The sequence below is a fragment of the Colletotrichum godetiae genome (assembly GCF_030913485.1).
Source record: "Colletotrichum godetiae strain CBS 193.32 chromosome Unknown BDP55scaffold_3, whole genome shotgun sequence".
Classification (NCBI taxonomy): Eukaryota; Fungi; Ascomycota; class Sordariomycetes; order Glomerellales; family Glomerellaceae; genus Colletotrichum; species Colletotrichum godetiae.
The window spans coordinates 624,462-652,091 of NW_026851251.1; the positions used below are offsets into that span (position 1 = coordinate 624,462).

At 52.8% G+C, this 27,630-nt stretch overlaps 6 protein-coding genes across 6 annotated transcripts; 3 read left to right on the forward strand and 3 right to left on the reverse strand.

Annotated features, from left to right (window-relative positions):
- Positions 1-1,933: 1,933 nt before the first annotated feature.
- Positions 1,934-2,355, forward strand: BDP55DRAFT_644932 (uncharacterized protein). Its single transcript, XM_060573607.1, has one exon. It carries the CDS (start codon positions 2,034-2,036, stop codon positions 2,238-2,240), a length of 207 nt encoding a protein of 68 aa, XP_060435561.1. The 5' UTR covers positions 1,934-2,033; the 3' UTR covers positions 2,241-2,355.
- Positions 2,356-6,121: 3,766 nt separating this feature from the next.
- Positions 6,122-7,962, reverse strand: BDP55DRAFT_644934 (uncharacterized protein). The gene is made up of 2 exons (XM_060573608.1): positions 7,936-7,962; positions 6,122-7,850 (listed from the first exon to the last, which is right to left on the reverse strand). The coding sequence occupies exon 2, from the start codon at positions 7,589-7,591 to the stop codon at positions 6,455-6,457; it is 1,137 nt and encodes a 378-aa protein (XP_060435562.1). The 5' UTR covers positions 7,592-7,850; positions 7,936-7,962; the 3' UTR covers positions 6,122-6,454.
- Positions 7,963-11,714: 3,752 nt separating this feature from the next.
- BDP55DRAFT_208077 (uncharacterized protein) lies at positions 11,715-12,836 on the reverse strand. Its single transcript, XM_060565978.1, has one exon. It carries the CDS (start codon positions 12,612-12,614, stop codon positions 11,967-11,969), a length of 648 nt encoding a protein of 215 aa, XP_060435563.1. The 5' UTR covers positions 12,615-12,836; the 3' UTR covers positions 11,715-11,966.
- A 1,936-nt stretch (positions 12,837-14,772) lies between these two features.
- On the forward strand, positions 14,773-17,536 carry BDP55DRAFT_541147 (eukaryotic aspartyl protease; the record flags this gene model as incomplete). The annotated part of the gene is made up of 4 exons (XM_060568188.1): positions 14,773-14,864; positions 14,919-15,046; positions 15,132-15,485; positions 15,537-17,536. 4 exons carry the CDS (start codon positions 14,773-14,775, stop codon positions 17,534-17,536), a joined length of 2,574 nt encoding a protein of 857 aa, XP_060435564.1.
- A 776-nt stretch (positions 17,537-18,312) lies between these two features.
- On the reverse strand, positions 18,313-21,302 carry BDP55DRAFT_644941 (uncharacterized protein). The gene is made up of 3 exons (XM_060573609.1): positions 20,976-21,302; positions 20,774-20,872; positions 18,313-20,258 (listed from the first exon to the last, which is right to left on the reverse strand). Exons 1-3 carry the CDS (start codon positions 21,146-21,148, stop codon positions 18,542-18,544), a joined length of 1,989 nt encoding a protein of 662 aa, XP_060435565.1. The 5' UTR covers positions 21,149-21,302; the 3' UTR covers positions 18,313-18,541.
- Positions 21,303-25,175: 3,873 nt separating this feature from the next.
- BDP55DRAFT_208222 (uncharacterized protein) lies at positions 25,176-27,274 on the forward strand. The gene is made up of 4 exons (XM_060565979.1): positions 25,176-25,538; positions 25,941-26,232; positions 26,284-26,526; positions 26,581-27,274. The coding sequence occupies exons 1-4, from the start codon at positions 25,324-25,326 to the stop codon at positions 26,950-26,952; spliced, it is 1,122 nt and encodes a 373-aa protein (XP_060435566.1). The 5' UTR covers positions 25,176-25,323; the 3' UTR covers positions 26,953-27,274.
- The last annotated feature ends 356 nt before the right edge of the window (positions 27,275-27,630 follow it).

The following is a 27,630-nucleotide window of genomic DNA, read 5'->3' on the forward strand; positions in this document are numbered from 1 at the left end:
GTTCGCTGCTGTCGAACAGCCGACGGTGAACAGTCGCTCGGTCGCTTGCCTCTGTGGCGGTTTAAGCGCTGCTGTAGTGTAATATTAGACGAATTGATAATGTCGAGTGTGGGCGTTTTGGTCATCACCAGTTTTGTTTGGTTGAAAGCTGGTCCTTTGAATGACGAAGATTCACCGGCATAAACACCAAGCAAACAGCCACACCAAAGATATTTCATGCTGGTCAGGAGCGCGACCTCGGTATCTCTCTTTTTCTTCAGTTTTCCATAAACATTCATTGACCCAATCTGTCGTAGCTACTGCTGTAGTCCAAGTCCTGCGTGCCTATCCACAGCAGTTGGCATCTCTCTTTCTTCTCACGTCTACAATATCTTTCTAGAAGTTAAGGGACTGAACATGTCGACTGTTTAAGCCAATTTCAAGCCCTTCTTAATCGGTCCTTTGCTATGCGTTCGATTCCTCAACAAGAAACAAGATTAAACCAACCTCTACGCATCGACTCACTGATGCAATTCCCATCCTGCTGAGATGCGTCACGTCAGAAGTGAGCTTCGTCAGACGAGCTCACATTACACGTTTCATCAACAACAAGAAGCATAGGCAATATGGCACAAGCTTTTTCAATACCCAAACCCGTATTCGCCGACAGAAAGAAGCATCGCGCCACTCTGATACCCCGTCTCTATATCGAGAACCATCAGCGACTACTTGAGCAACCGGGACACATCCGGAAGCGAATAAAAGCTTGCTTCGGAGTAGATTGAAGATATCAGTAGTAGGGATTAGACAAATTAGTACCGAATAGCAAGATGTTCCTGAGAACCAGGATATCATTGGAAGCCTGGACCATGGAAAGGAATGTATCGCTCAACTGGCAAGGAGCCATGGACAACGGAAGAAGGCTGCGAGGAAATGGGTATTACGGTGCGACATGCGCCTTATCAAACAATGTAGACCGTAAGCGAGATGTGATGCGGACATGGCCAAGGTATCATCCCATGGAAGATGAGACTGGAGCAACTGCAAGGAAGCGTATTTCACTCATTCCATACGAGGATTGTTACAACTGAAGCCGGATACTCATCAGCATACTCATCCACATTCCTTTACCAAAGAGCAAAACGAAAGTTCAAGAATGACAAGATAAAAGATCTTAAATGCTTGATAGATGAGCGTCTCTGCTGCAATGTCAGGCAGTCATTAAAAAATGGGAATATAAAGGAGATGCGGGCTGAGCGAACGGCCTTTCCACCTACTTCCACTTCGGAGGGCTCGATGGGCTTCACCCGTTTCTTCCTCCTTCCACTTTTCGATCTCGCATTTCAATATACATTCATTGAGCTTTGTACCAGCTGGAAGACTGTGATCTGCTGATGCGTATGCCAACAGTTCCCAGTATGGCTTCATTTTGTTTCTCTCTTCCCAAAAACTCCGTCTTTCGGACTGAAGCCACAGGCCCTATGGGATGCTGTGTGGGTAAAGCATATTATTCAGGTGTACAATCATGTTTGCAGTAGTCAAATTACTTTACCATGAATGCACCAGACATCTTGACGGTAGATGTCTTGACGTTCCATTGCCACTTTCCGTTGGGTGAAAGCTAGTTATGTTTGGCCGATGAAGTTCACCGTACGGACTTAGCCGCCTCCCTTCCCTTGCCCTCACAACTTCTCTTTGTCATTTAGGAGATTTCAGCTGTCACTGTTCATTGAATCACCTGGCGCTGCCACTACTGTGTTCCAGGTTCAGCTTACCCAAAGGAGCCGCCCCGTCTAGTCTCAGGCACGTGGCCCATCGACTATAAGAACCCATGAATATACTCATACCATGTGTCATTCAATAGATATCTACAACATACGCTTCAAACCCTCTATCTGAACTCGCCTCTACGCAGCTTCTGGACTCAAGCACGCATACCGCAAGGACCATACACCCAACGACAAGTTTGAATCACGTCTATTCAGTTCAGCGCCGCAGTTTACCATCAAATCCCAGCCTTCTGAAACCTTTACAATCACTCGAGCGACAAAGACATGGCCGAGGGAGCTATAGTCGATGCTCACTATGACAGAATTAAGGAATTGGAAGCCCGGAACGCAAAGTTAGAAGCCGCTCAGAAGGAGAAAAGAGAAAAACTGGCCCAGCTCGTAGCAAAGGCGGAAGCCCATCTCAAGGAGCAAATGAAAAAACGGGCAGAGGCCGAAGCAAAGATGGAAGCCGAAAATAATGAAGAAAAATAACCCGCGTACTCAGTCGCAAGCAGACCATTTATACGCAAAATGGTGTTGGGGTTACTAAGCCCACTGCTTCAACCTGAGCCGTTAGCCAGAAGTGTCGAACACGGTCAGGCTACTCTTTTACGGGCTTCTCATGAATCAGAGGAACGGTCTCTGCTGCTTATGCACATATCAGATCATTTGGGCTTCTACATTCCATCATGATTAGTTAGTACTTCCTCGGATCGGTCTCTACCACAATACAGTCTTCACCTCCACCACAGAACGAAAATCAAGTCCTGTAAATAGTATACTTACTCATAAGAAAACCCCAAAATACAATCATCATTATCAGAAGCATGCTCGCTCTCAATTACTTTGAATCTTGACGTGCCGTTGTACCCCTGAAGCATAGGTGGGCGTGGAAGTGGGGTTGAAGAACATCGTGGACCACCAAAACGAGAAGCCTCAACGTGCGTCAACCAAAAAAACATACAACACCAGGTATTCGCTGGTCGTCACCGACCCAACTACTAATCCGGCCCTCATTGGCTTGTCTATGGGAGAGCGGACGGGATCCCGAATTTTCCAATGGGTATGGTCGTATGTGATGATCTGAAGCACGCAAGTCGATCACGAAGTGCTGGTTTTTCGGAGCAGGTCTGGGAATCAGCGCCGACGGACAGATCCTGACCCTCTGTGCATCGTGAGGGCTCCTATATGGAGAATATGCTTCTTTATTAGGAACTGAATACAAGAGATAACGACCAGGTGAGAGGGTTGGATCAGAACATCGTCCCCATATCTCCTCATGAACGGCTCGACGAATCGCCATCTCGTTGCAGGTCAGCGCGCATCATGCTGCAGAATCACCTGTCACATTTAGCAGTCGCATAATATAGGCTTGGAATGGTAGAGGTACTGAAGCTGCCTACGTATGCTTTGATATCAGGAGCTACTCCGAGTTTTCCTGCCACTGACCCCAGACTGAGCTGCTCTGTGGAACGGGTGAACCACGAGGTCGAGCCAGAAGGTCTGGTACTTCATGAGCCGAATGGTATCGAATCGTCATTTTCTTCCAAGTATTCTTAATGAGCATTTTTCATTGAATCACCGAAGTACTTACCCGTTCAAGCTCACTTACTCTTCGAGCAAGAGCCGCCACCGGCAGACTGGCAGTTGAAATCTCGTCCCTGATGCTCTTGTCAAGCCTTTCTACCCAAATCATCTCAATCTGCTAGACTCTGAGGTACGGAAACTAACTTCATGAGGGACTCCACTGGGCATAACCTCCGTTCGGGAAAAAAAGGGTTCAGTCGAGGAAGCCTCCAGACGTAAGAAACTACTTGTACTACTAGCTCAATGACCCACGTCTGGGGGCCAGCTGCCAAAGATGAAGTATCTCAGCGATGCTATAATAGACATCAAAATCAAGTGTTTTTGCCTAGAATATACTCAGTGGGTGCTGCAAGAAGTCAGCACCAGTCTTAAACTCTCATACCGCTGGGTATCATCAGCATACTCAAATTCATCAGGCGACCCCCCGGTAGGAGGTCGCCGTAGTTGATCGATCTTTCTGTGTCGAGTGAGACTGGATAGCTTATAAAAGAGGTGGGGAGACAAAATGTTCGCGACCCAACATCACACTATTGTATCAATTTGATCATGGTCACATTGAGAGCAAGGAGCGAGAGGCGAGAAGAGTATGCCAGAGAGCATCAGTGTCCACCATTCACCGCCGATCATTAACCACCTCCATTCACTCGTAATTTAACCCAAAGACATGGCAACCAGAAGGTCGGGAGTGACTGAATTCATCTGACTTGGCCCTCTCTCTCCGGAGAACCAACTTTCCTGGCTCCGGCCATATCCCTAGGTCCGTACACAGCAACAGACTGCCAATAACACAGTGCCCGCCTAACCTTAGAAACATCCCAGCCACCCGGAACCCGAAAGAACAACACTATGCCATGCCCGGAGAACAGTTTCTACCGATCCCCGGAACACCGGTCCCTAAACCTCAACCCCCGGCCCGAACCTCCGCGCCCTCAAAAGGTCCGATACCCCAGACCCCGGACCCCGTAGCTCCCCATACCAAGAGAAAATCAATCTACTCTAGACCTCTCAAATCAGGCACATATCATTCCTGCTAACATATGAGTCTTCATAGCATAATAAACCCCCTAAGGAATATGGCATGATGGGATGAGTCTCGGCGCGAGGAATCAGGCGGTTTGGTAACTTTTCTTGGAAGAGGTCCAAGTCGGCAGATACCCGATCAAACGTTCACCTTATGCTGTGGCATCGTCCAAGAAAAGAAGTCCTAGAACCTTTTCTCCATATCCTCCAGTCTCATTCTCCGTCTCTTATGCCCCTAGAGCTTTGATTACACCCACCCCACAAACTAAGTCTCGTCTGGACGGGAGAGTAACATTTGACAGGAACCAAGAACAGAAAATAGAACCCCAAACCCACGCCTCAACGTCGCAACTCCCATCCGCCTTGCAAGCCCAAACTCAGAACAGCAACTAAAGAAAAGTGGATAATTCAAGACCCTCACACGACAAAAGAAGGCTGAGAGTGTATATCCAATCTATACAAAACCATCACCAGCCATTTCCAGATCCATCAAAAGCATGTGGACCGTGGACGCATAGCGTTCGAGTGTTCAAGTCCAGTCTAGATGCCTTGGCGTTCGAAACCCCTACCCCACACAGTGAGGGTCGTGGATAGATTGTCCTGTGGGATGCAAGCACGCAAGATGCTTCACTGCCACAGCCTGGTCCGCGTTCTGACACTCGTTTGGAGAGTTGGTTTCTTCCCTTTCTAGCCTTGTACGTTTCTTCTGGAGGCAAGAGGAGAGCACAGGTAGCGGGCGAACTAGGCTTGGGGACAAGGCCGTGGTTTCAGCCATCCATCAGATATTCCGTCCTCGAGATCCCTCCATCAAAAAAGAACGCGCGCGGGAGTTCGCGGGCGCAGAGGCAGGGGAGAAAGCAGGGGACCATGAACGTGGTATTGATCCCTATCCCATAGAACCAAATACCACCCCCATGTCAAGCTCCACGTCCAAGGCTGAGAGACTCAGACGGCGAGAGAGAGGGACAATGGACACAATGAAAACCACCAAGGCTGACAATAACATGGGTTCCATCCTTTTATAGGACAACCGGTCGCGATGTGCCCCCCGATTTCCAGGGGTCCACAAGTCAAAACAAGCCACCGTCGCCGCCGTCGCTCGTCCTCCCCGAGACAAGGGAACCGTGACGTCTATAGCCATGTGAGAATCCCGAACTCAAACCCCTCATTCTTTACCCCCTCCATGCCTTTCCCGCCCGCATTAGAATTCAGATCCACCTCGCTTGGAGCACATTCACACCATTTACACCGTGTCTACCGCCCTCGGCCACCAATCACACCCGCTAAAGAAAGAGGCTCTTTTTACCACCTCACCGATCACCTTCGACCAATATACCTCCGTCATCTAATCCTCGACTCGCGCAAGTGTATCATCTGAACCACCTCGCCTTCAGCCCCAAACTCCCAGCCCATGGGCACATAGACCCGAAGGCGCGGTGTGCACCAATCACATCACTCGCGCCCCTTTTTCCAGAGGCTTTCCATCCCAAATTTGGCAGGTTTTCATCCAGGAAGGGACGCACAAAGATGAGATGATATAATGCGCGTCATAAGGTATTCATCGTTCGGCACCCTCCAATCCTGCCAGTGGCAGCTAAAAAAGCTCGTCGGCGCCGACGGAGACCGGCCCCATCGGCACGGGGGTGGGGGCTTTTGGCATTCCTGTCAGCCGTGGAGGGCTGTGTGCTGTGTGCATTGGATCGTGTGTGGCCTCGCTGCCGCCCATGCTGGAGGCCCTGTTTGCTTCTCCTCTCTCTCGCTGTTCGTGATATACCGTGTAGATCATGTTTACATTTCAAAGTTTATAATAATACAGTTTTCGTCGGCGTCGTTAACCACATAGTCGCACTGTATCGGAACCCCGCGTTCCGCTTGTGCCGGACCCTGCCGTATCGCGCCATCCATCATGATTCCTTCCCTCCCCTTGGAGGTGTCATTGTTCAGCCCTTCCCGCGGTTGCAGAGCCCCATTCCCAACCCTGTGTACGGAATAAACAACCCTCGCTTGTCTTGTCGTGCCCTGTTTTGCACCATACTCAAGAAAGAACCGTTCAACGCCAGTAGCACGTGCACATGCACATGTCATGTCCCTGGTGTGTCTCAAAACATGTGCCCCAGAACCCAGACGCCGATCGCTATGCAAACCTCTAAATGCAACCCTGTCAATGCCCTCGCCGGCCTGACGGCACCACCACCATTCTTCTTCGTCTCAGACGGCACCGGCGACGGCGCCGCCGCCGTTGAAGGCACGTCGATTGTCGTAATCACCGTCGGCCCAAACGGGTACGGGAGAGTAATCGTCGAAACAACCACGCCAGACGGACCAATTGTAATGGTCTCGCCGCCAAACACCTTTGTCGTCGTTGCCTTTCCTGGCCCAACGGTGAAGCTTGTACCGTCTATAACCACCACCGATGCCCCGACTTGCGTGACTGAAGCACCGCCCACAATCTCGTACGTGGTGTCCGTGGCCTTGGCCCCAGGCCCTCCCACGGTGATGTTGCGCACAGAGACCCCTGAGGGTCCAATCAAAATAGTATCGTCATCTACAATCTTTGTAATGATTGTTGAAACTAGTCCGTAAGTAAATGTGGTCGAACGAATGACAACCACGGATGGGCCAAGGGCAGTAATCATCTCGCCGCCTGCCACGACAATCTCCGTTTGCACCGGGGATGCACGGCTGATCGAAACGGTTCGTTTGGGGACGGCCGCTGCGGATAGCTGGATTGTCGTCTTCTGTCCATCGATCACGGTCGTCAGTGGAGCAGTACGGCCTGATGAAACAGCAGTTCCCCCGGGGACACCGGTCGCTGATGGCACAAGTGTGATGGTCTGCCCTTTCACCACCGTCGTTACCGGAGCTGCACCGCCGCTTGGGGCGTTCTGATCCGGGACAACGACGGCGGATGGCTCAATGGTGATCGTCTGGCCTTCCACCACGGCCGTTATGGGGGTAGCCTGAACCCCAAACGTCGTCCCACCGACGACAACAACGTTTTGCGTTCCTGCGGGCGCAATCACAATGGGCAAGTCGCCCACCATAATACTGGATGGGACCATGGTGCTTCGACCGACGTTGCCGGGCCGATCAACGACCGTTCCACCACCGATGACCTCACTCGGGTTAATAGTGAACTCATCGCCGTTCACCGTCACTTTGGTTGTCTCTGAGGGGTCGTTCTGCGTAAAAGTTTGGTCGTTGATGATGATCTTGGTCGGCGCTACGGTAACCATGTAAGTCGCTTTCGGCGATACCTTGGCACTTTCACGTGGCGAGCCAGGCGAGCCGGGTGGCCTTGGATCGTTGTTCGGCGACTGGACCGAGGCCGTCGGTTTCGGCGTGGGCTTTGCCGTGGGTTTCGCAGATGAGCGCCTTTCTTGCGGGGCCTGTGTCTCAGGATCGTGGCCGTATCGGGGTGTGCTGATAGGCGAGAAGACGACAGAAGGATTCTTGGCCGTGGTGACGAAAGTGAACGTCGTTTCTGGACCAAGTGTTGAACTGAAGGTTGGAAATTCAGGCGCCTCGGTCCTGCAAATGTCCACACCGTCCTCCGAGGAACATGCTACACTCGCAGACACTTTTGTCTTCCCTTGTTGCCTTCCAAGCCCGCAGGAGGACTGCATGTGACTGGGACCGTGATGTCAGGTTCCGGTGGAGTGTAATCCGTCGGATCTCCATAGATTGTCGTCGTTGTCGTGTATACGATTGACCAAGTTGTCGGTACGGCACCCTGTGTGGTTGTTATGCAGACAACGGATGGCTCGTAACCACCCTTGAGTGTCAAAGTCACATAATCACCACCGCCATCGCTGTAGTTTCCATTCGTGTAGTTTCCGCTGGGTGACGCGGATATTGAAACGTTACTGATAGGAAAGAAAGATCTGATACCCGTGGGAGTTGCCAATAAGGACGACGTGAACACAGTACGAGTTTGGTTACCCGAGGCCGCAATGTTGAAACCTGCTGTCGTCGAAGCTCGGGTAGAAGCAATGGAAGGAGAGATGGCTCCATAGGACGAAGATGGTCTGCCGGATTGCGAGGTCGTCGCATCTGTCGTGGTGACAAGGGCCGTGGTTTGCGTTGTCCCATTGGCTAGTGTCAGTGTGCTTCCTGCGGCCGAGATCTGCGAACTGGTTTCGTCTGATGTTGTCAAAAATGAGCCGCCTATCCCTGACTCTGCTGGTACTGAGGACCCTTTTGAACTTTGAGACCCTGATAATTGGTTGGTTGAAGCGGACGAAAAAGTTTCGGTCCCGACTGTGCTAGTTGACGGGTTTCCTGCCTGGATGAATGAGCTGGTAGTTGACGACGTAATTTGCAGTGCTGAGCTTGTTGCGGCCGATGATATCGTGCTGTTAAAGCCGACGGCCTGTCTCCTACTGTGAGGAATATGATTTGCTGCCACGCAGTCAGTCTTCCGGTCTTTGAAATAAAATTGAGAATAGCCAGCAAACCGAATTGAAGAGCTTGGACTGGGTTCGAGAATGCCGCCAGGGAAAGCAACGCCAGCTTGAGGAGTTTCATATCGAGGTGTTGCGTCAAGTCGCAGCCTGTCCTTCTCCCACGCATCCTTGCCCCCCTTGATGTTCAACCCTATTCGTAACTGCGAAACACGGACTGACGCGGCGACAACGACCAAATACTCGTGGCTCTGGAGTGGTCACGTATAGCCCACACACTCATTGCGAGGTCTGAGACTAAGCGGGATTCTCGGGCGATGAAGTTGTGAGGAAACGGCCATGGACGCCGGGCGCCGGGCGGCGATTAGGGCGTAGAAGGGGTTCATATTCTCTGCTGTCTTCGGACCGTAAGGTGGGTGCGCCGACGCGTAACCTGGCAACTTCGGGGGGAAGAACAGGGGAGCCAGCCATTTAGTTCATTCACCATTGCACCTTAACTTCCCGGCTTTGTGTGTGCCACTGATGTAGTGTAGCAGTGACAGGAGCCATCTCATTTGAAATGGCCCGCCATCAATCAAAACCGACGCGGCTGGGCCTCTAGCGTCGCAGTGACCACCAAGAGTTACCTTTCAAGGACAAGGGGCCGACGCGACAGAGTGGCACCGGAGCTTTAGCTGGTACCGGCGGCGGCACTGCCAGCCCCAAGCTCTTCCTTGAGTTGCACGAAGCAGGAGAGCATCTTCGCAGACTCGGTCTTCAACTCTGAGCTCTGTCTAGGTAGCAAGACTTTGGCGTCAGTGCCCCTCGAAGAAGAAGACGGTGTGCGACTGCAAGGGAGAAAAAGTTTCTCAGAAAGACCACTAGGTACCTATTGCTGGTTGATGACGGCTGAAAAGCATCGTCTTGGTTCGCATCCATTCGTTGATGTTCGAGTCAAGAAACGTGCTGTAGTGTCTCTCCTTCTAGTATTTAGTGTCTACCGAAGGCAGTGCTGGCCATGAGCTAGAAATGTCTAAGACAATCCGGCCTCCATCGAAGGGAGGGGCCAGCCACGCAGATTTGCTTGGTGGCAACTTAGGTCTGCGATTGACGGATCAATTGTGGTTTTGTGACAACAGTGACGAGCAATCCATTTTCAAGAGAGCTCCCTCGTGACTGACAATAAAAAGGACCGAAGACCTGTTGGCCACAATAGTGGCTAACAGTATTCGGCTGCGAGGGTGAGAGATGATCGACATTATGTCAAAGGCACCAGGGATGATCGCCCAGGCACACTGAGAAACACTCGTTACCCATGCGTTTGCAGCTAGTGCTCGAAAGGCTAAGCCTATATCATTTTGTATCCGTAAAGTGGTTGGTTGGTAGTCTCAACTAGCTTCGTACGTCGTCCTCACTCCGAGAGACACCTTGGATAGTTGTCGACGATGACTGTGGGTTGAGACAATTTGTCGTGGCCCGCTGGCGCCGAAGTCTGTCTTATTGTGCACGGGTGCAACTACCGTGCGTCCGGGAGATGTGCGTCTAAATGTGCGGAGTGCAAAATTGTCTAGGACATGCAGAATTGTCTAGGACATGCAGACCTCTTGAACTGTTTGTGCGTCCTTAAAGTGACAAGACTTCAGAGATGCCCGGCTTGATTATCAGCCGGATGAGATTGACTGCCAAAAATGCTGGCAAATGTTGCAGTACTGGTGCCGCAGGTTGGCTCAATGTCCCGTCGGATGAATCAGCAGCTGGCATGCATAATGCACAAGATAGGGCTGATCGAATGGCATGCAAGTACTGTAATCTTGATCCTGCTCGTGGTATGGAAACTCGGCATCAAAGTACGGATAGTTGAATATCTTCTAAAATGCCGATTCGGACTTTGAGCATTGTTTTCGAGGACTCAATATACCAGACTTCGTCATTCGGTGCAAGAACGACTGTAAACAGGGTAACCCAGGTCTATCAAGCTAGGCCTAGCGCATTTTCTCCGCTCGGCATTGGGAGAGAGATTGGATGATAGTGTCCAATTCTGCCTTTCCAAAATGATGAACAAATCGTCCGTAATCGGCCTCCATGTTTAGCGCACCGTTGCGCGTGGGGGCAATGAATGAGCGGGCGCCGGGGCATGAAATGCTTCTCGTCATTTCCGACCTGCGTTTGACAGCTGCGGTGAAGACCGACATCAGACCATGGCGCCGTAGCGGCCTGATACGTTGTACTAGATGACGCGTTTTGACTTCTTTTCAGTGTATCGCGTCGCGCTTTGGAGCGACACTCAGCCAATGCAACGAGCCAAGGCACCTTGATGCAGTTGAAAAATGCCCAGCCATGGCACTGTGACAGGACACCCTAGTAGCAGGAGTGATCAGTTTGACGTTGCCGATGACAGCTTGTATGGCACAGACTGCGAGTCAGGTGTGTCGAAATCGGCCCTCTGCAGTTCGCTCTACGGAACGACTTCTGTACGTTCGTGAGTGACATGAAGACAGAAATTTGATACTGAAAATGTAAGCCTAGCCTCACTGTCGAATCCTTGCAGGTGCAGATGCAATTGTGTCGTTGATGCCGCCGGAGGTTCATGTCCAAAGGGACGGCAAGCGAGGATGTGCCGGAAGACGCAGGCCCCGCGCCGACGGAGGGCGGAACAACAGGCTTGAGAATGACACGCAGCTTGAGTTCCAACTTCTCTTCCGCGGCAACCTCTCTCCGCTTGCATTTGGCTAGCGCGCTCTATGTGGCCAGGTTGTGCATGTGGTCCTGTAGGTTCTGTGCCTGGCTAGGCTGATGGGGTGTATCATGTTGATGAAATTCGAACATTGGAAAGTGAAAACCTTGTTTTGTTGATCTCTCTTTCGCACGGCTCTTGGCTGTCAGCTATAGCCTTCATTATAACCCAAATTGGCGGCGAGTGAGAAGTGAGGTGAGGTCCGAAGAAGCCGATAGATTCTCTAGGTTTGAAGTTATCGACAGGAGGTGGAGCTTGACAATGACAGATTCCACGCGCGGGCGTTTTTCCACATCCCGGCACTGGGCTTTCATCCGGTGGGGAGGCGCCGAACACTCAACGCACTGTCGTTGTCCTCGTTGCCGATGCTGGCAGTCTGGAGGAGGCGGGCCGGTCGGCAGTGGCGGTAGGTGTGGCTGCAATGCAGTCATCTAAGCGTCTGAGCGGAAGCTGTCAATCATACGAACATCTCTGGGATGACCGCCTGCCCAACCTCTAGTCACAGAGGTAAAGCGTAAGAGACGAGGCGACGAGGATGACGATGGAATGAAGCGAAGCACGAAGTCGAAATCGCGATCCAATGTCAGAGAAAGCAGGTGAACCCAGAATAGAGGTGTCCCTGGAGAGCAGCATATAAGCGGCGTGATAAGACATAGGGTCCTCGCTCAGCTGTGGCGCGGATGTTTGGCAATGAATGATGCGAGCCTGCGAGGACAATTGAATTGAAGAAGCGCATTGAGGATCCATCAGTTGGCCCACGTCACATTGGGGTCGAGGCCAACCCGTCTCTGCGGGACCGTGATGTGCATTTATTGCTACGCCGTGTGGCCGCAACTGTGGTTGGTGGTCCGGTTCTTGGTGTGCGTGTCGCAGGCCGGATCTCTTGGGACTCGGGAAGAGGGGGAAAATAGTGAAGATGCAGTTGCACTCGGCTACTCGTCTCCACATCAGCTGTGATTCGCGAGATGTTGATGGCGGCTTGTCCGTTGATTCACCAGTGCCGTTGAGAAGATAGCGTCTTGTTAGTCGTTGTTGATGACGATGGTTGAGTATCTGTAGGTATTGGATATGCAGGAAGAAGGGGGAAGAGAGAGGAAGAGACGGAGACTCCGGCCAAGTGTGGTTGACTGGCACACTGCCCATGGGTGGGCAATCAATGCGGCAGTGACCAAGGTACGTAGCGACAACCTGCACCTGCCGTGTGTGTGTGCGAGTATTGGGAGTGCACGGTTCAACCGATGGCTTGGGTCACCAGCTTCCTTCCTTCTTGAGGTAGAAGAGGCGCCGTTTGGGGTTTGGGAAAGAGCAAAAGTTGGAAGTCGCGGGAAGCCCATGGGTCGCTGTCGCCATCTCCCCGGTTCTTCCCCATTATTATGTAAGACAGTTGAGCGTTCTTTCCCAAGCATCCCAAGTCATGTATCTGCACCTACTTTAATACACCAAGGATACCTTTGTACCTTACGGACATACTAAGGTGCCTCCTCGCACCCGTCGCCCACTCGCAGGCCAACGGGGATAAGATCCGGCGGGAAAATCCAGGGACTTCCTCGCCTCGGACCTTCAGCTCCATGCCCCCAGGTAGATTGCCTCGCCTTCACGTCCTTGGCAATATGATCATCGCCACACAACCGGACGAGGCACATTGACAGACACTACTATCCGTACGAATACCGACCTACATCGGTAGCATCTCATTGTCCGTATGAAGACACTTCCTCAAACTTTGTCATGAACCTATCGCCCTATGTTTCAAGGCTGAACAGGCGACTTGATATATGTGACTGGTCATAAACCAAAGACTGTCATCGCCACCCTTCAACGTCTATCGAGATTGCTGCCCCTCGAATCATCCGTTGCAGTGGCCTGTCTACAAACATGCCTGGCTAGCAAGTCGCTCGGCTGTCCCGACTGCCGCTACTCTGTCGCATCTCGAGGGGGGAACACTACGGATAGAGACAAAGGAGGTCCAGACAGTCGAAAAGTCGACTGTGGCCAAACTAGCGGGTTTCCTGGCCCTTTTTTTTTTTTTTTTTTTTTTACCTCACATGGAATCCTTTACCGATGTCATACACGCCAGAGTAGCCTTTGGAGACGGCCACGCATGTACGAAATACGATACATGCTCCTGCACCACCGGTTGAGCGTCCCGCTACAGGTATGGCCAAAACTCTAAGAGAGTCCATCATGGAATCGGTGGGCTAGACGCATGCCTGTGCTACCAAGAGACACGCCAGACCATTGCCAGCAGACGGAAGGCGTCCACACTGAGTCTGGCTCTTCCGGACTGAAGTGCGAGTCGTCCAAAGTCTCGACTCTCTCCTCAAATCAACGGATGAGGTTCCACTGCCCTCGCCTACCGCGTCTAATCCCAATCCTCCCTGCTCACCGGGTAAGGAAATGGAGCCTCTCTCCGTCGTCTCCAGAACCAGTCAACTTACGGATGCTCCCCTCCTCCCATGTCACTGGCTCATTACGCTACCGTGTCGAAAGACCCCTCCCGCCGCCCGCGACGGTTACTTCATCAGGCCCCGTCGGCCATTCCCTCGGACCTCTGCTGATTCTTGTCGGCGCGGGAGGTCTCGATCCATCTGCGGGGCGGACACATGGTCGTCGATGAGGCGCGACGGCGGCAGCGCCATGCTGAGAAGGGAGGGCTTGTCATGGCTCTGCCGCACTTTGCACTTTTCCTGAAGCAGGCAAAAGCACTGTGTGTCGATAAGAAGACAGGGATGCCTGCTTTGTACCCCGGTCCCCAGCTTTCCCAAGAACGACGGGACCACCAGACCGGTGCTGGACGGGGGCCTGGTCCTTGTCTCACCCCTCGTCGTGCCATTTGGCCTTCCGGCCTTCCCTTGCTTGTTGCGGCACAGCCCTTGGCCGTAGTTGGCAGAGCGCGGGCTTGTCCTTGCTTAGATGACCATGGACGCTATCTTGCTTTGGCTGCCACCCACTCAATCCGATGGATGGCAGAAGTTAGTTTTTCCTGTTGATCATCCCGCAGAGTTCAATTGCCCGTGTCCCCCTCTTCCCCTCCCAATTTCTCTGCTCTTCACGGCTGATCACTCGTTCGACACGAATTCCCTGAGCTTCGGATACCGTGAGGCATTGGGACGGGCACACGGCATACGAAGATACGAAAAGCGATTCGTAGACACGGCTCGACGACAGTTTTGGTTAATGGTGAAGCCCCTTCGCACGGCCAGCCTTCCCTCGGGACGCTCATGCACACCGCAAAGACGCCTTGGTGACTCGGCGCACCTCGAATGAACCACCCATTGGGTTCCGCCTCAAGATCGACGACATGTTTCCAACAATCTTCGTCGCAACGGTGCTCGCTGGCATCGTTTGCGCACAGAGTCAATCCGCAGTGGCTCTCACCCCTTCAAACGACTGGTACGCTGAGAGATACCCCAAAACTGGCCCGCAACCTCACCTAACTGAACCAAGGTACGGCGTCGACGGCAACTGGTCAACGGTAAAGTTCCAGGTCGGCACGCCAGGACAGTCTGTCAATGTTCTTGCGAGCACGTCTTTGTCTGAATTCTGGGCCATTGGGGCCGGTGGCTGTCTTGCAAGTAAGTCCTCCAGCTGCTATTCTTCAGCTTATAGATGCCAGCCCTGGCTCTGGCCTAGACTTGTCAGAACTAATATCTCATCAAGAGGAGCCCCTGTGCAACACCGCCAGAGGCAACGTATTCACCATTGCCGACTCGAAATCCTGGAATCCGTTGGGCGCATGGCAACTTGGTCTTGATTATCTCGGCTATGGTGGAAACGGCGATTATGGACTGGACAAGCTTTCAAGCACGCTTTTGACTGGAGATGGAATGAGCATGGACAACATCGTTACTGCGTCAATCAACAGCACCGACTACTATCTTGGATATCTCGGACTCGGCATCACCAAGGGAAGTTTTGGCAATCAGGTTGCCGAATCACCGTTAACGCAAGCGGTTAAGAATTACGGATGGATTCCTAGTTACAGTTACGGCTATACTGCTGGCGCCTACTACAGTAAGTGCATGCCACCTAACCCCTCCTCCGGTAATAATCTGACTCTTGCAGTGGGTATGTCTGGCACGCCGTGCTCTGTTACTTTGGGAGGTTACGATGCAAGCCGTTTTGTCCCGCATAACAACGAGTTCTCTCTGGATCCGAGCGATGGCCTGCCTCACGCCCTGGTCCGTGGCGTCGAAGTTACTGTGCCTCAAAGCAAGGAAATGCCGAGCGGTTGGGAAGCCAAGACGAGAATCTTGTCCAACATGTCCACGTCTTTCAGTGCCATGATTGACAGCTCAACCCCTTTCCTTTGGCTCCCTGATGCTATTTGCGATGAATTCGCCAGTGCATTCAATCTGACCTACAACAACACCTTCAATCTATATACTTTCACCGACGAACAGTACGCTGACTTCAAGGCCGGCGCATCTTCCTACTCGTTTACTTTCTCCTTCTCTAGCCACGACAACAGCGACGACTTTGGTCACCCTCTCACCGTACCAGGCGTGGTCAACATCACAATCACAGCTGCAGCCTTTGCGCAAGTGTTGCGATATCCATTCCAGAGCGAGACTATCAAGTATGGCGAACCTTCCGTGCCTTACTTTCCTCTTCGAAGAGCGTCCAACTTGACCAACACGTTCATCATTGGAAGATCATTTCTTCAAGAAGCTTACTTGATCACCAAGTACGATACAGGCGTGTTCTCTCTTCATCAGGCCCTATTCCCGGACGCGCCTTTGCAATCATATCAATTGAAGAGTATCGTGCAGCCAAGCAATAGCCCTTTCCCGCCACCGGCCCAGGTGAACACTCATACAGGTCTATCAACAGCGCAAATGGGTGGCATTGCGGCAGGCGTCATTGCCGCTTGCCTGATCATGCTCGCTTGTTTCTTTTTCTATCGCCGTCGCCAAAGAAAGACGCAGGAGATGACAAGGTCCTTGGAAGATGGGAAAGATGCCGCGTCATCAATCATGCCAGAGTCTCCAAGAAGCCCCATGGCCAAGTTCTTTACCAAGGTGCGGGGCAAAAAGAAGACTCAGCGCGTTTCGACACACGAAGTGATGGGCAGCACGGCTCAACCTGTGGAGGTCGCGGCTGATGCGAACCACGCAGTGTACGAGTTGCCTGCACCGATAGGCCCGGTTGAGCTGGACGGAGACGACGACAAGTCGGTTCATGAGCACACCGAATTCGGCACGGAAGACACACAAGATGTGAGCGCCTACGAGCTGGCGAGAAGAAAGGTCGAGTTTCAGCTGCAAGGCCCCGTTCCGGCGTACTCACCTCCGGAGAACCCGGCCGACTTCCCGCCTGCGGAGAAGCCGATGCAGCACATGAGCCCTGTCGCACCATTCAGACCTGAAGAGTTTGGATTATTGGCCGCTTCGTCCCCGGCATCTGCCTCTTCGCCATCGTCTCCGACGGTGTGCGAGAACTCGTCATCGACCCATGGATCCTTGCCGTCACCCATGAGCCCCCGCGCAGGAGAATGGACGAACCGCCTGTCCGATCTCCCATCGCCCCTGACAGAAGGACCGTCGTACCCATCGCCAACCTTCACAGTCAGCAACCCCGGCAACACACTGCCTCAACCTGTGTCCCCCGAGAGTGAAGCGTTTACGGCAAATCGCTCCACCTTCTCGCCCATGCCGCCAAACGTACCTCTGCCCGCTCTTCCGTCACCGCCTCCTTCGACTCATCAAAGAGCACCAATCGACCCTTCCAACATCGTCTGCTTAGGTCCTTTGCCAGAGAACGTGTCTCTTCCAGAGCCCGAGGTGATCCCTCCTCCGCTAGCATACTCTCAAGGGACAAGCCTTGCTGTCCCCGAGGACCTCACCGCTCATCGCCTATCCACCGATACCTTGGGAAGCAACTGGACCGAGTTCGAGGAGGAGTTGATGGCTCAAGACAATTTGACGAGACAAGTGAGCCTACCAGATGATGAGAGGAGTCAGCAAGCGGAGTCAAACTCCTTACGAAGCCTACAACGTCTTGACGGCTCCGAATTCATCCATATTCCTCAGATGGCAGAGCGACGCTACAGCTGGGAGAATTAACGACATCAAAAGCCTGCCATTCTTTCAAAACAACTTGATCTTTACGAATAACCAGTTATAATGTACGACCGCACAGAACGCGGCCGGCACTATTTCTACTTCTTTCTTTCTTTTCTTTTTCTCAATAGTCTGATTTGCTCACATGTGAATCAATCAAAATAAAGCGAAGGAGTTTGGGATAGGATGCCTCCCCAGAAAGGGGGGGTACAAGGGTATCAGCATACAGACATGCCGGCGTTTTAGGTGCCCATAAAATGGGCTCGGAAAGTATTTACCTGTGGGAAGCTCCATCTTCCATTTGAAGATGAGGATACAGAGGAAAGCTACAAGCAGACTTGAACATGAGCTTGAGTTCTGTTACCGATACGCTCAAAAAGAAGCGATATAGGCAGATTGGGGGAAGCTCCTCAAGCTACTACATTCTGAAGACTTTCTGACATTGTCATGTCTAGTCTCAGCTTCCAGTATCACAAGAGACAGAAAAAGAAAAAAAAATTCAAGATCAAAATCAAAATCAAATCAATGATCCGTCTCTTTCCCCCGTGATTTCCATGTGCGCGGGGTCCCATGAAGGTTAGAAAACGCTAGGAAGGAACAAGAATATTGCCAAGATTAATCTTTTCTTTACCATGGATAGCAAGAGTAGGCCACCTCGAGCATGCATAGGTATAGCGTAGCACCCGATACCAAGCACGCAGTACGGATAGAGGACCCGGCCAGGATGGTGTCGCTGGAAAGAAGGAGAGAATTCACCTCAAAGAACACTATTAAGGTGCATGCGTTGTCTGAAAGGCGCAACAGCGCGTCCAACCCTTACTTTGGGGATAGCTTAACATCTAATCTATTGCAAAGTCTGCGTTGAAATGCAAAACCACATCAGCAAAAGTCCTCAACCCAGACCTTTCAACAACGGCCATCATCTCTCCTGTCAAATGCCAAGGTCGTCTAGGGTGCCTCCTCCGTCAACGAAAACCGTCCAACGCAGATTTCTAGGAAAGCAAAGCACTACCAGATCTCCTCCCACCAAGTCAACCTAGCAAAAGCAGCCTCCACGGCCGTGTCGTCAGGGTACTTCACCGCCGCAGCCGGATCGCCCCGCAAACAATCCTTGACAGCCTCCTTTACCGCACGCGACATCTTTAGGCTGCCGCCGCAGACGACGAAGATGGCATCTGAAGCGATCATGGCGCGGACGGTCTCTGGGTGTTGGCGGATCACGTCCTGAACGTAGGCGCGCGAGGTGGACTTGTCGCGGGAAAAGGCTGTGAAGACGTCGAATTTGGGTCTAGGTGTGGGTGAGGCGTCGTCGTCGATAGCAGGAGTAGGAGCATCGGTAGTAGGAGTGAAAGAAGGTAGGGTATACCTCGCCTTGAGGTCCTCCCAGACGTCGCTAAAGTGGAAATCTGCTTGTCTGCTACGGCTGCCGAAGAAGACGACGGTATCGCCGACGCTCACGGCTGAGGCGAGGTGGGAGAGGCGTTCTTCGATGAAGAGGCGGAGGGGCGCGACGCCGGTACCGGTTGCGATGGCGCAGAGGGGGCGGCGGGCGTGGACGGGTCCGTGGAGGGATGCGGAGCTGCGGTTGAGGGTTATGCAGAGAGGGGTTCCCGGTGAGGTCAGAGACTCAAGGTAGCGGGAGCAGAGGCCCTGACGGGTTTTGCGAAGGATGGTCTTGTACTTGACGAGGGCTATCAGGAGGGTTATGCTCGTCTTCGTTCCTATTGTAGTCATTGTCGTTTCTTGAGAGGGCTGGAGGCTAGTTTGGTGGGCAATGCTGGCTATGCTAAAGTCCCGACCGCGCATGACGGGGAACATATCGAGGACGCGGCTCAGGGGTATCCGGACGGAGGTGAACTCCTCGAGGACCTCGAGAATGGTGCGCCGGGGCCTGGTGGTGTAGTCGAAGAACTCGTCCGTGTACTCTCGCATGGTGAACTCGAGGAGGCGCTGCTTGTGGTATTCATCGTCGGAGAAGTAGTACATTTCTTTGAGGAAGCTGCGGCGCGGGGTGCAGGTGATGTCGAGGTTGTGCGTGAGCAAGTCGCGGAGTGTCGTCGGGCGGTCGTGGTTGATGTAGAGGCCACGGGGGAGATCAGTGCCCCTAGAAGAGGAGGAGGTGAATGTTAGGGGAAGGTCTGCGATGGCGTTCCATCGCATGAGATCTATAAGCTTCTGAACGTCTTGGGGGAAGTTTTTTGGGTAAATGGTCAGGCTATCAAAAGGATTTATTGTAGGAGGTCCGTTGGGGGATGGGTCAAGGGCGAGTTGGACAAGGCGGACGTCTTGAAAATGTGTCGTGGGCGTCACTCGGTTATTGACTTCGAGAGAAGCAGCATGACCGCTAGGGATGGGTAGGAGAGTCGTTGGGGGAGTCTGATTTTGAGATGCGAGCTCGTCTACCGTCGGCGAAGGCTCGGTAATAGTCATTGCATTGGTCGTGCGTGTCAAATCCTCAACAGCGGCTGTTGTGTCTGGGCTGAGAGAAGTCCCGCTAGGCTGGTCATCGCCTTCGGATTCTACTACATGCCCGTTCGTTTTGTGCTCGAAGCTGTTGCTTGAAGTTCCGTTTTGCATTGTCTCTGGGCTCGTGGCTAGCTCGACCGTGTATCTTGGGGGTAGAAGAGCGCCGTCTGGGATGGGAGAGACACCTTCTGGAAGGGGATACAGCTCGAGTAACCTCTTTTGCAAGTCTGCAGCCCAGGGCATGTATCTTTCGTCCGCTCTGCTCTTGCGTTAGTGACCAACATTGAAGCAAACTGTGATAAAGGTAATTGCTAGGATACTCAACATAAGAGAGGGGTTTCCCTTCCTCCCGTATGTTCAGCAGTGGGTAACAAAGGACAAAGAGAGAAGGGCAAGGGGATGTCGAAAAGTTCCGCAAAATGCTCGGAACGACTGGGAGGCACAGTCATCATAGGCTTCGGCCAACAAGACAGTAATTCAAGCGCAATTGAATCCAAAGATAGGCCTCTTCCAACGCACTCGCATTTCGATAATTTGAAACAAATGTTCTAGCATGAGTAGCGGGTTGACGAGAAACTCCACTACGAGGCTTGCTCAAGCTTAATTGGAAGGATATCCAGTGTTCAAGAAGCTCACGTGAACAGGATCCCAAGAGGTGAGGGTGAACTCGCATCTCAGTGTTGTGGACAACTTTGTCACTGAACCGACTGGGGAGTTTCCCGAGATGAAGACAAGAAACAAGTGCGAAGCGAAATAGCACCGAAATAAACCTACCCATCCGAGTCTTGCTCGTCTGCTTCACCTCGTGGATAACATTCCACGGCACCTAGTTGTCCTAGCCGCTTATGCAGCTTCCTAGCAGCCCAGTTAAATCTGCAGGAAATGTCAGCCATTGGAATCGTTACCGACAACAGTTAACTTTTTCTCCAAGGAGTGAAAGAAGGGGGGGGGGAAGCCAGAGGGCCAAGAGACATACTTGATGTACAGGCTATCGCCAAGTCCAAAGGTCGTGAACTTGACCGCACCAAGGCAGCCTGGTGGTAGCTTCTTCCTTAGAAGGCTTTTCCAAAAGGCAATCGAGTTGCGGGGCATATCTCCCTGACCTGTCGTTGATATGACGAAGACGACTAGCGAATATTGGAGTAACATGCTCTGCCAGAGAAGTCAGCCATATGTAAGGCACCATGTCCAAAGAGTTTTGATCCGTGTGTCTTAGACTGCGACCCTAGGCGGATTCGCAGCAGCACACTTTTGTCTTGACAGACTTGAGCAAAACTCACCAGCTGGGCCCCGTTCATCTCATCAACCTTCGTCTTGAAATGCAGACGCTGGGCGTTGCGACCGATTTCTTCAGCAATGTCCTGAGCATTGCCGGTCTCCGAGCCGTAAAGAACCAACATGGACCGGCCCGGCAGGTTAGCCACCACGGCTGGCTCGGGGCTGGTGGTTTCGGCGGTCATGTTCTTGAACCGACTTCGAAGCGGGGTACTTGTTACTTGGGAAAAGTTGACGGCAAATTTCATCCGTGTGTGCTTGTAACGTTGAAGTGAACAGCAGCGCGGTCCGGGTGGAACCTTTCAAAAATCGTGACTCTAAGAAGATGAGGCTCTCGGGTCTGCTAGCGCGGGGGTGCAGCTTCTCAGAAACGTTTTTCTTTGCCTACCAAGCGGCATCGGAGCTGCAGGAGCCATTCGGGCTCTCAATGCGCGAGAATGCAAAAATGCATGTGCTCTGTGAAGTCACGTGTTATCGCACTTGCATGGTCTTGAGCTACCCAGGCACAAGTCGGAATTTGGTATTCTCACTCAGATGCAATTGTCGAAAAAAGAGCGAGTCTAAGTCGTGATAGTCGAGTCCAGAGACAACCCTCGAAACGTCATCGAGTGCCCGGCATTGTCTGGGGCAAATGCTCCTGCGAGCGTAGCCTGTCAAGGCCTGTGTGACAGTCAGCCACAAGCATGGATAACACCCAGTGACCCAACTCCCAAGATTCAGGTAGGTACCTTTTCGCATGCGCCACAGATGCGAGAGAATCCCATCGAAGAGGTACAGGGCACCAGGACCCAGTGCCGGAACCTAGAAAGTCACTAATCCCAACGAGATTAGAGCGGCGATTCAAGATGCGGCGGTGTGCTGCCTTGCATGCAAGGTAACGGTTGGGCGGGCTGGGACCACCTCACACACACGGGAGGTCGGCGCTGGTGTCACTCACCAGGCAAGGCGAGCGACAACATGCCCCATTCTGAAGAAGCTCCTGTGGAGAAGCTTGAGGCGCCTTACTGCGAGACGACAGATGAGGCAAAGTCAGGGAAAACCTTCACGACTCAGGTCTCCGCCTCACCACGCCTCAAGCTGCTGACACGACTGTTTCCGTCCTCACCGAATCCCACGCGAGCTCAGGGTGCTGCTGATAATGCCGGCCAAAGAGTGAAATGATATATGCGGTTTTGACGACGAGAGTCATCCGTTCTGTCCGGGCAGATGCCCTTTGCGCTACGATATCATTACCATCCTGTTTGGGAGATTATCTGTCAATCTGTACGCGCGACAGTCATTCCCTTGCTGATTGGTGTTGGTTGAGTACGAATATTCGCTCGTGTTGATATCAATATCGGACATGAGAGCACGGGATTGATAGGAGAAGCTAAGTCTAGGACAAGGGACAAGGGGAAACTTCTGCCTTCGTCCCTTCTTTGCACTGTCGGCTACCCCCCTGCATGGGACCGTTATGACCCATGGAGCCTTAGCGTAGGTTGCTAGGGGACCCTCACCAAAGTCTTCATGCGCTCCGCGAGATCCAGTGGGCCATGGGAAATTGTATCATTCCGGACGCCAAAGCATCTCTCCGCGGTCCCATAGATACGGGAGGACGATGTTGACCGGGGACGGGAGACGGGCCCTGAATTGGCATCCGCCGGAGCCACATTGCTGAACCGGCCGGACCAGCCGTCGCGTCACTCGTATGTGTGTGCGAGGTGCCATTGCATTGCCGTGGCTGGAGCTTGGAATTGGCGACGTGTAATTACACTGCTGACTGTGTCGCTTGCTCTAGTCCCGCCGTCCAGTCTAGTTGGTTGACTACTGCAAGGTGCAGACCGACCTAAAAAACAAAGTGCATTGACAGATGTTTTTAGCTGAGTTAGAGTAGAGCCAGGTAAAGTGAGGAAAGGTTAGGCAAGACAGAAACATTCGATGGACGTACGCATGCATGGCAGTTAGTCCACGCAGACCGTAGATTTAAATCTCCGACATGTGTCTCTCGGACGGAATAGTCTGGAGGAAAGGTTGGTCGTGATCGTTGACAAGGCCGGCAATTGCACAGCCTTAGCTTCAAGAGGAATCCACTCGTCTTCCGGCGGACGAGTATGATTTCGACCTGTACCAGGAAGGATGAGGTACCAGTCAGTAGAAGACCAACCGGCAAGATTTGCCGATGTTGGGCTGATTCTGAGCTTTCCGAGACGATGTTGCACGAGAGCGTCCCATCCGGCAGCTCTCATAGCATAAAGATGAGGGGTTGTAACCAGATAAAGACGAGCATTCTTCGAAGATCACAGCTGTCGCGATGGATCAGGAGAGTATCGCTTGGTGACTCTTCCCAATAGTTGACAGGTGGGTCCCAAAAAAGCCACGTTGATTGTTGCAACTCTTGCCGATGTTGGGGAGAACTGCGAGGTACAGATACTGGTGGCCAATCGGGATTTGTGGATGCGGCAAACGTGAGCAAATCGGGTCGACAAGCACCTGGCCATGTTGAAGATGCCAGAATATCAGACCCCAAGATTTGAAGACTGAACATCGCACGTGAGTAACCACAGTGGGCGCAAACCGCGAACTTTGGGCCGATACCTAGACAGACAGGTCGGGACCAGACCCTCTGGGAAGACCAGACCGTAGCTGCCGAGATCTCTGTCGCATTTTCCGGCGGCCAGTGGCTCCACGAACACGCACATCAGCGGGTGGGCACTGGTTCAGGCCTGGCTTGGCTGGGATCCCATCGCGACCATTTTGCGGGGGAAGAGTCATACCACCGCCCTGATAGGCCGATACTGTTGTCACCGCCTGGGCAGATCACACAGGTTTCTTCTCGTTTGAGTTGCATGTTTTTTTTGTTGATGGTCGGATTGCTCAGCATATGCTACAGCCAGTCATCGTCTGTATTGGCGACCAATGTGGCTGATAAGGTCTGATATAAAAACGAATGTCACGGCATCGGTAAAGAGTACAGCAAGGTACATCGATGGAAAGGGGGGGAAAGAAAGAAGAAGAAAAAGAAGCAATGAAGAAGCTGCACCTTTCTTCTCCTAGCAGGGGTTGCCGTCTGGCCCATCTCCAAAAGCCCGTGCTCTGTGGCTTGAAAAGATGGCCTGTCAGGTACCTGCCATGTTCAACACTATCGTGTGGGTCTTCACAGGGCATTCCACCGCCTTGCCTCCCCCAGTGTTGGTAAGGGGACCTCCTTCCACTTCATCACTGGCGAGACCACCTTCCAGGAAGGTTCGGCTTAATAAGGCACCTTCGCACCTGTGCACCTTTGTAACAGTTGACGCGCGAGGAAGGAGCTGAACAACTTGATCCATCAGGCTTTGAAGACGTCTTCTAAAGTAGGAACGAAGCTGTCATCTCGAGTTTGCACAAAAGCACTGTTCGGCCTTAGGCTCTAATTGATAAATATATCTTACGCAGTAATTACAGAAAAACAATAGGCACATCGCGTCATCCGGCGAGAAACATACGGAAAACTACTGCCCTGCCGTCATTTCCATTCGTGTCTTCCCCCTTCCCCCTTCTCCTTACCCCATACCCCCTGCCCGGCTGCTGCAGACACAATAGGCAAGTACCCACCCACATCCTCGTCCTTCCGCACCGCCACAGCAGCCTAGGAGCCCGCTCTTGCCATCCCAAGGTACCCAGAACGTGGGCCGCACCTGCTGTCCGGTGGGTTTGCGCCTCGCTTACCCTCGTCCGCCGTTCCCCCTGCTCACCAGAAAAAAAAATATTTGTATTTGAGGTCGCGGCTTGAGCCATCCCTTTCCTCTCTCCTTTCCCTCCACATCACAAATTCAAGATCCTGTGTCACCGCGCAACGCAACGTCGTCTGTCAACTTTTTTCAAGCTTTCTAGGGCACCAAGCTACCCTGAGAAAATTCCCCCTCATTGTTTCAGAGTTCTAATCCACCGAACTTCCATTCTCCATCAATCCGAATCTTCGTTCCTGTCACCGGGTCCAAGTTCGCACGTCATCTGTTATCACGCACTTCACCGAAACGCAGCCTCAACCACCACAAACCTCCGTCTCCATCCACCAGACCAATACCGCCAAAATGTCTGCTGCCGTCGAGAAGGTTTCCGAAGCCGTCAATGACGTTACCAATGCTCTGAGCAATGCCACTATCTCCGACAAGGCCGCCGACAAGCCTGCCGCCAACAACGATGCCGTCCTCGCCAGCGCTGCTGAGGGACGTCGTCTGTACATCGGCAACCTGGCCTACGCGACAACGGAGGGGGAGTTGAAGGAGTTCTTCAAGGGTTACCTTGTGTAAGTTGTTGTTAATCTTCTCGTCGTCACTTTAGTCGTCACCGACCTCATTGTCGTCCCCTACCCGTCGTCATATCATCCTGGGGCCTGCTGTACGCGGTAGTTCAGGCTCGTCCCCGTGGGAAGCTGTACCTTCCCAAAGCACATGTTCCCCACATATCCTCTACGGCACTGCTTCTGACATCGCATCGATGCCCACTTGCTTGCATCGTTTGCACTTGACTCACGATGCATCGAGGTTGGGCGTCGTGTCTGTTTCTGCCCTGCTGCTACTGCTGCCTAGACCGCTTCTCTCAGCTGTCACGATGTTGCAGCGTGGCCTCTCATCCCTCTCCTGCCCCGCAAAATTCCACCCACTTGCGTCACACATGCCAACTCATACTGACCCGCCTTTTTCCATAGCGAGTCCGTCTCCATTCCCAAGAACCCTCGCACCGACCGACCCGTTGGCTACGCCTTCGTCGACCTCTCTACCCCATCTGAGGCTGAGCGCGCCATCTCTGAGCTTTCCGGCAAGGAGATTCTCGAGCGTAAGGTCTCTGTTCAGCTTGCCCGCAAGCCTGAGCCCGCTGGAGAGAAGACTGAGGGCGCCAACGGTGAGGGTGCTGGTGAGGGAAACCGCCGCCGCGCCTCCGGTCGTGGCCGTGGACGTGGCCGCGGCCGTGGCGGTCGTGGTGCCCGCGGTGGCCGCAACGTAAGTTGAAGTCAAAGCATAGTCGCCGAGGGGTTACTTACAATTTTACAGGAGGATGGCACTCCCATCGAGGGCGCTGCCGCCGAGGTCCCTGCTGGTGCTCCCGCTACCTCTGAGGTTCTGCCTCTGACTGACGCTACCAACAAGGATGCCGCCAAGACCCAAAAGGCCGGCGAGTCCGCTGAGGCTCGTGCCCCCCGTGAGCGTCGCGAGCGTGGCCCTCCCGCCGATGGCATTGCCTCCAAGACCAAGGTCATGGTCGCCAACCTTCCCTACGACCTGACCGAGGAGAAGGTATTATCTCATCATTCGCTTTGTTTGTTGCCCCGTGCTGACACATTTCAATAGCTCAAGGAGCTCTTCGCCGCCTACGAGCCTTCTTCCGCCAAGATCGCTCTCCGCCCCATCCCCCGCTTCATGATCAAGAAGCTTCAGGCTCGCGGTGAGCCCCGCAAGGGTCGTGGCTTCGGCTTCGTCACCCTCGCCTCTGAGGAGCTCCAGCAGAAGGCTGTCTCCGAGATGAACGGCAAGGAGATTGAGGGCCGCGAGATCGCCGTCAAGGTCGCTATCGATAGCCCCGACAAGACCGATGAGGAGGCCAACGCCCCCAAGGAGGAGACCAAGTCCAACGGCACCCCGGAGGCTGCCACCGAGGCCGCGGCTGCTCCTGCTGCTGCTGCTGAGACCCCGGCCGCTGCCGCTCCCGCCACCACCGCCTAAATGTAGGCGACCAACCTACAGCCCCGGCAATGTGTCTCGGCCCAACCTCCCGAGACACTGCCTTTACGAGCTTTACGATGCGGTACCTGTTACGACGATTTCAATTTTTTGGAAGTGCCCACCAAAAAGGTGGCCAATGACATCTACGTCTGCCTTTTGACCAGATTCGCTCTCGGTAGATAGGCCAAACAAGATGTGCAGGGCTGCCACCATCCCTAAACTAATACACATGATCTTACCGGCCACCTCTTCTGTACCTGTTACCTAACCTCCCATTTCCTCCGTAACCCTCTGCTGGGTTGTAAATTAGCTTAAGCTGGAGGCGGCTTAGAAGGAAGAGGAAAAGTTTGGCGCAAAACGTTTCAAATCGGGTAGCTTTTTACAGTTAAATTAAACAAAACAAAAAGGGCGGTGCAACACCAAAAAATCGTTGAGCGAGTGCATCATTGTTGTCGAGTGATTTTAAGGTTGTACTATGTGGTTCGAGTTCGCAGAAATCGTCTGAACGGCTAATAACAGAGTGTTGCTGTGCACTGTCGGCACATGGAGTTGGCCATGCAAAACAAAGTATGTAGTTCCTTGGACTTTGACACTTTTTGTAGTCCATTCGGTGGGAATCCGTGGTTGGTTTCAGTGGTGCATGTATGGCGTTTCGAGGACTACCATTGGGTGGCGGCA

Bases quoted from the DNA above. Each gene is read 5' to 3' on its own strand.
- BDP55DRAFT_644932 (XM_060573607.1), top strand. From the start codon at position 2,034: ATGGCCGAGGGAGCTATAGTCGATGCTCACTATGACAGAATTAAGGAA.
- BDP55DRAFT_208077 (XM_060565978.1), bottom strand. From the start codon at position 12,614: ATGGGCAGTGTGCCAGTCAACCACACTTGGCCGGAGTCTCCGTCTCTT.
- BDP55DRAFT_644934 (XM_060573608.1), bottom strand. From the start codon at position 7,591: ATGGTTACCGTAGCGCCGACCAAGATCATCATCAACGACCAAACTTTT.
- BDP55DRAFT_644941 (XM_060573609.1), bottom strand. From the start codon at position 21,148: ATGTTACTCCAATATTCGCTAGTCGTCTTCGTCATATCAACGACAGGT. The intron at 20,873-20,975 runs GTATGTCTCTTG...CATTTCCTGCAG, and splicing joins GGCGATAGCCTGTACATCAA to ATTTAACTGGGCTGCTAGGA. The intron at 20,259-20,773 runs GTAGGTTTATTT...ACGCAAGAGCAG, and splicing joins GACGAGCAAGACTCGGATGG to AGCGGACGAAAGATACATGC.
- BDP55DRAFT_208222 (XM_060565979.1), top strand. From the start codon at position 25,324: ATGTCTGCTGCCGTCGAGAAGGTTTCCGAAGCCGTCAATGACGTTACC. The intron at 25,539-25,940 runs GTAAGTTGTTGT...CTTTTTCCATAG, and splicing joins TTCTTCAAGGGTTACCTTGT to CGAGTCCGTCTCCATTCCCA. The intron at 26,233-26,283 runs GTAAGTTGAAGT...ACAATTTTACAG, and splicing joins GTGCCCGCGGTGGCCGCAAC to GAGGATGGCACTCCCATCGA.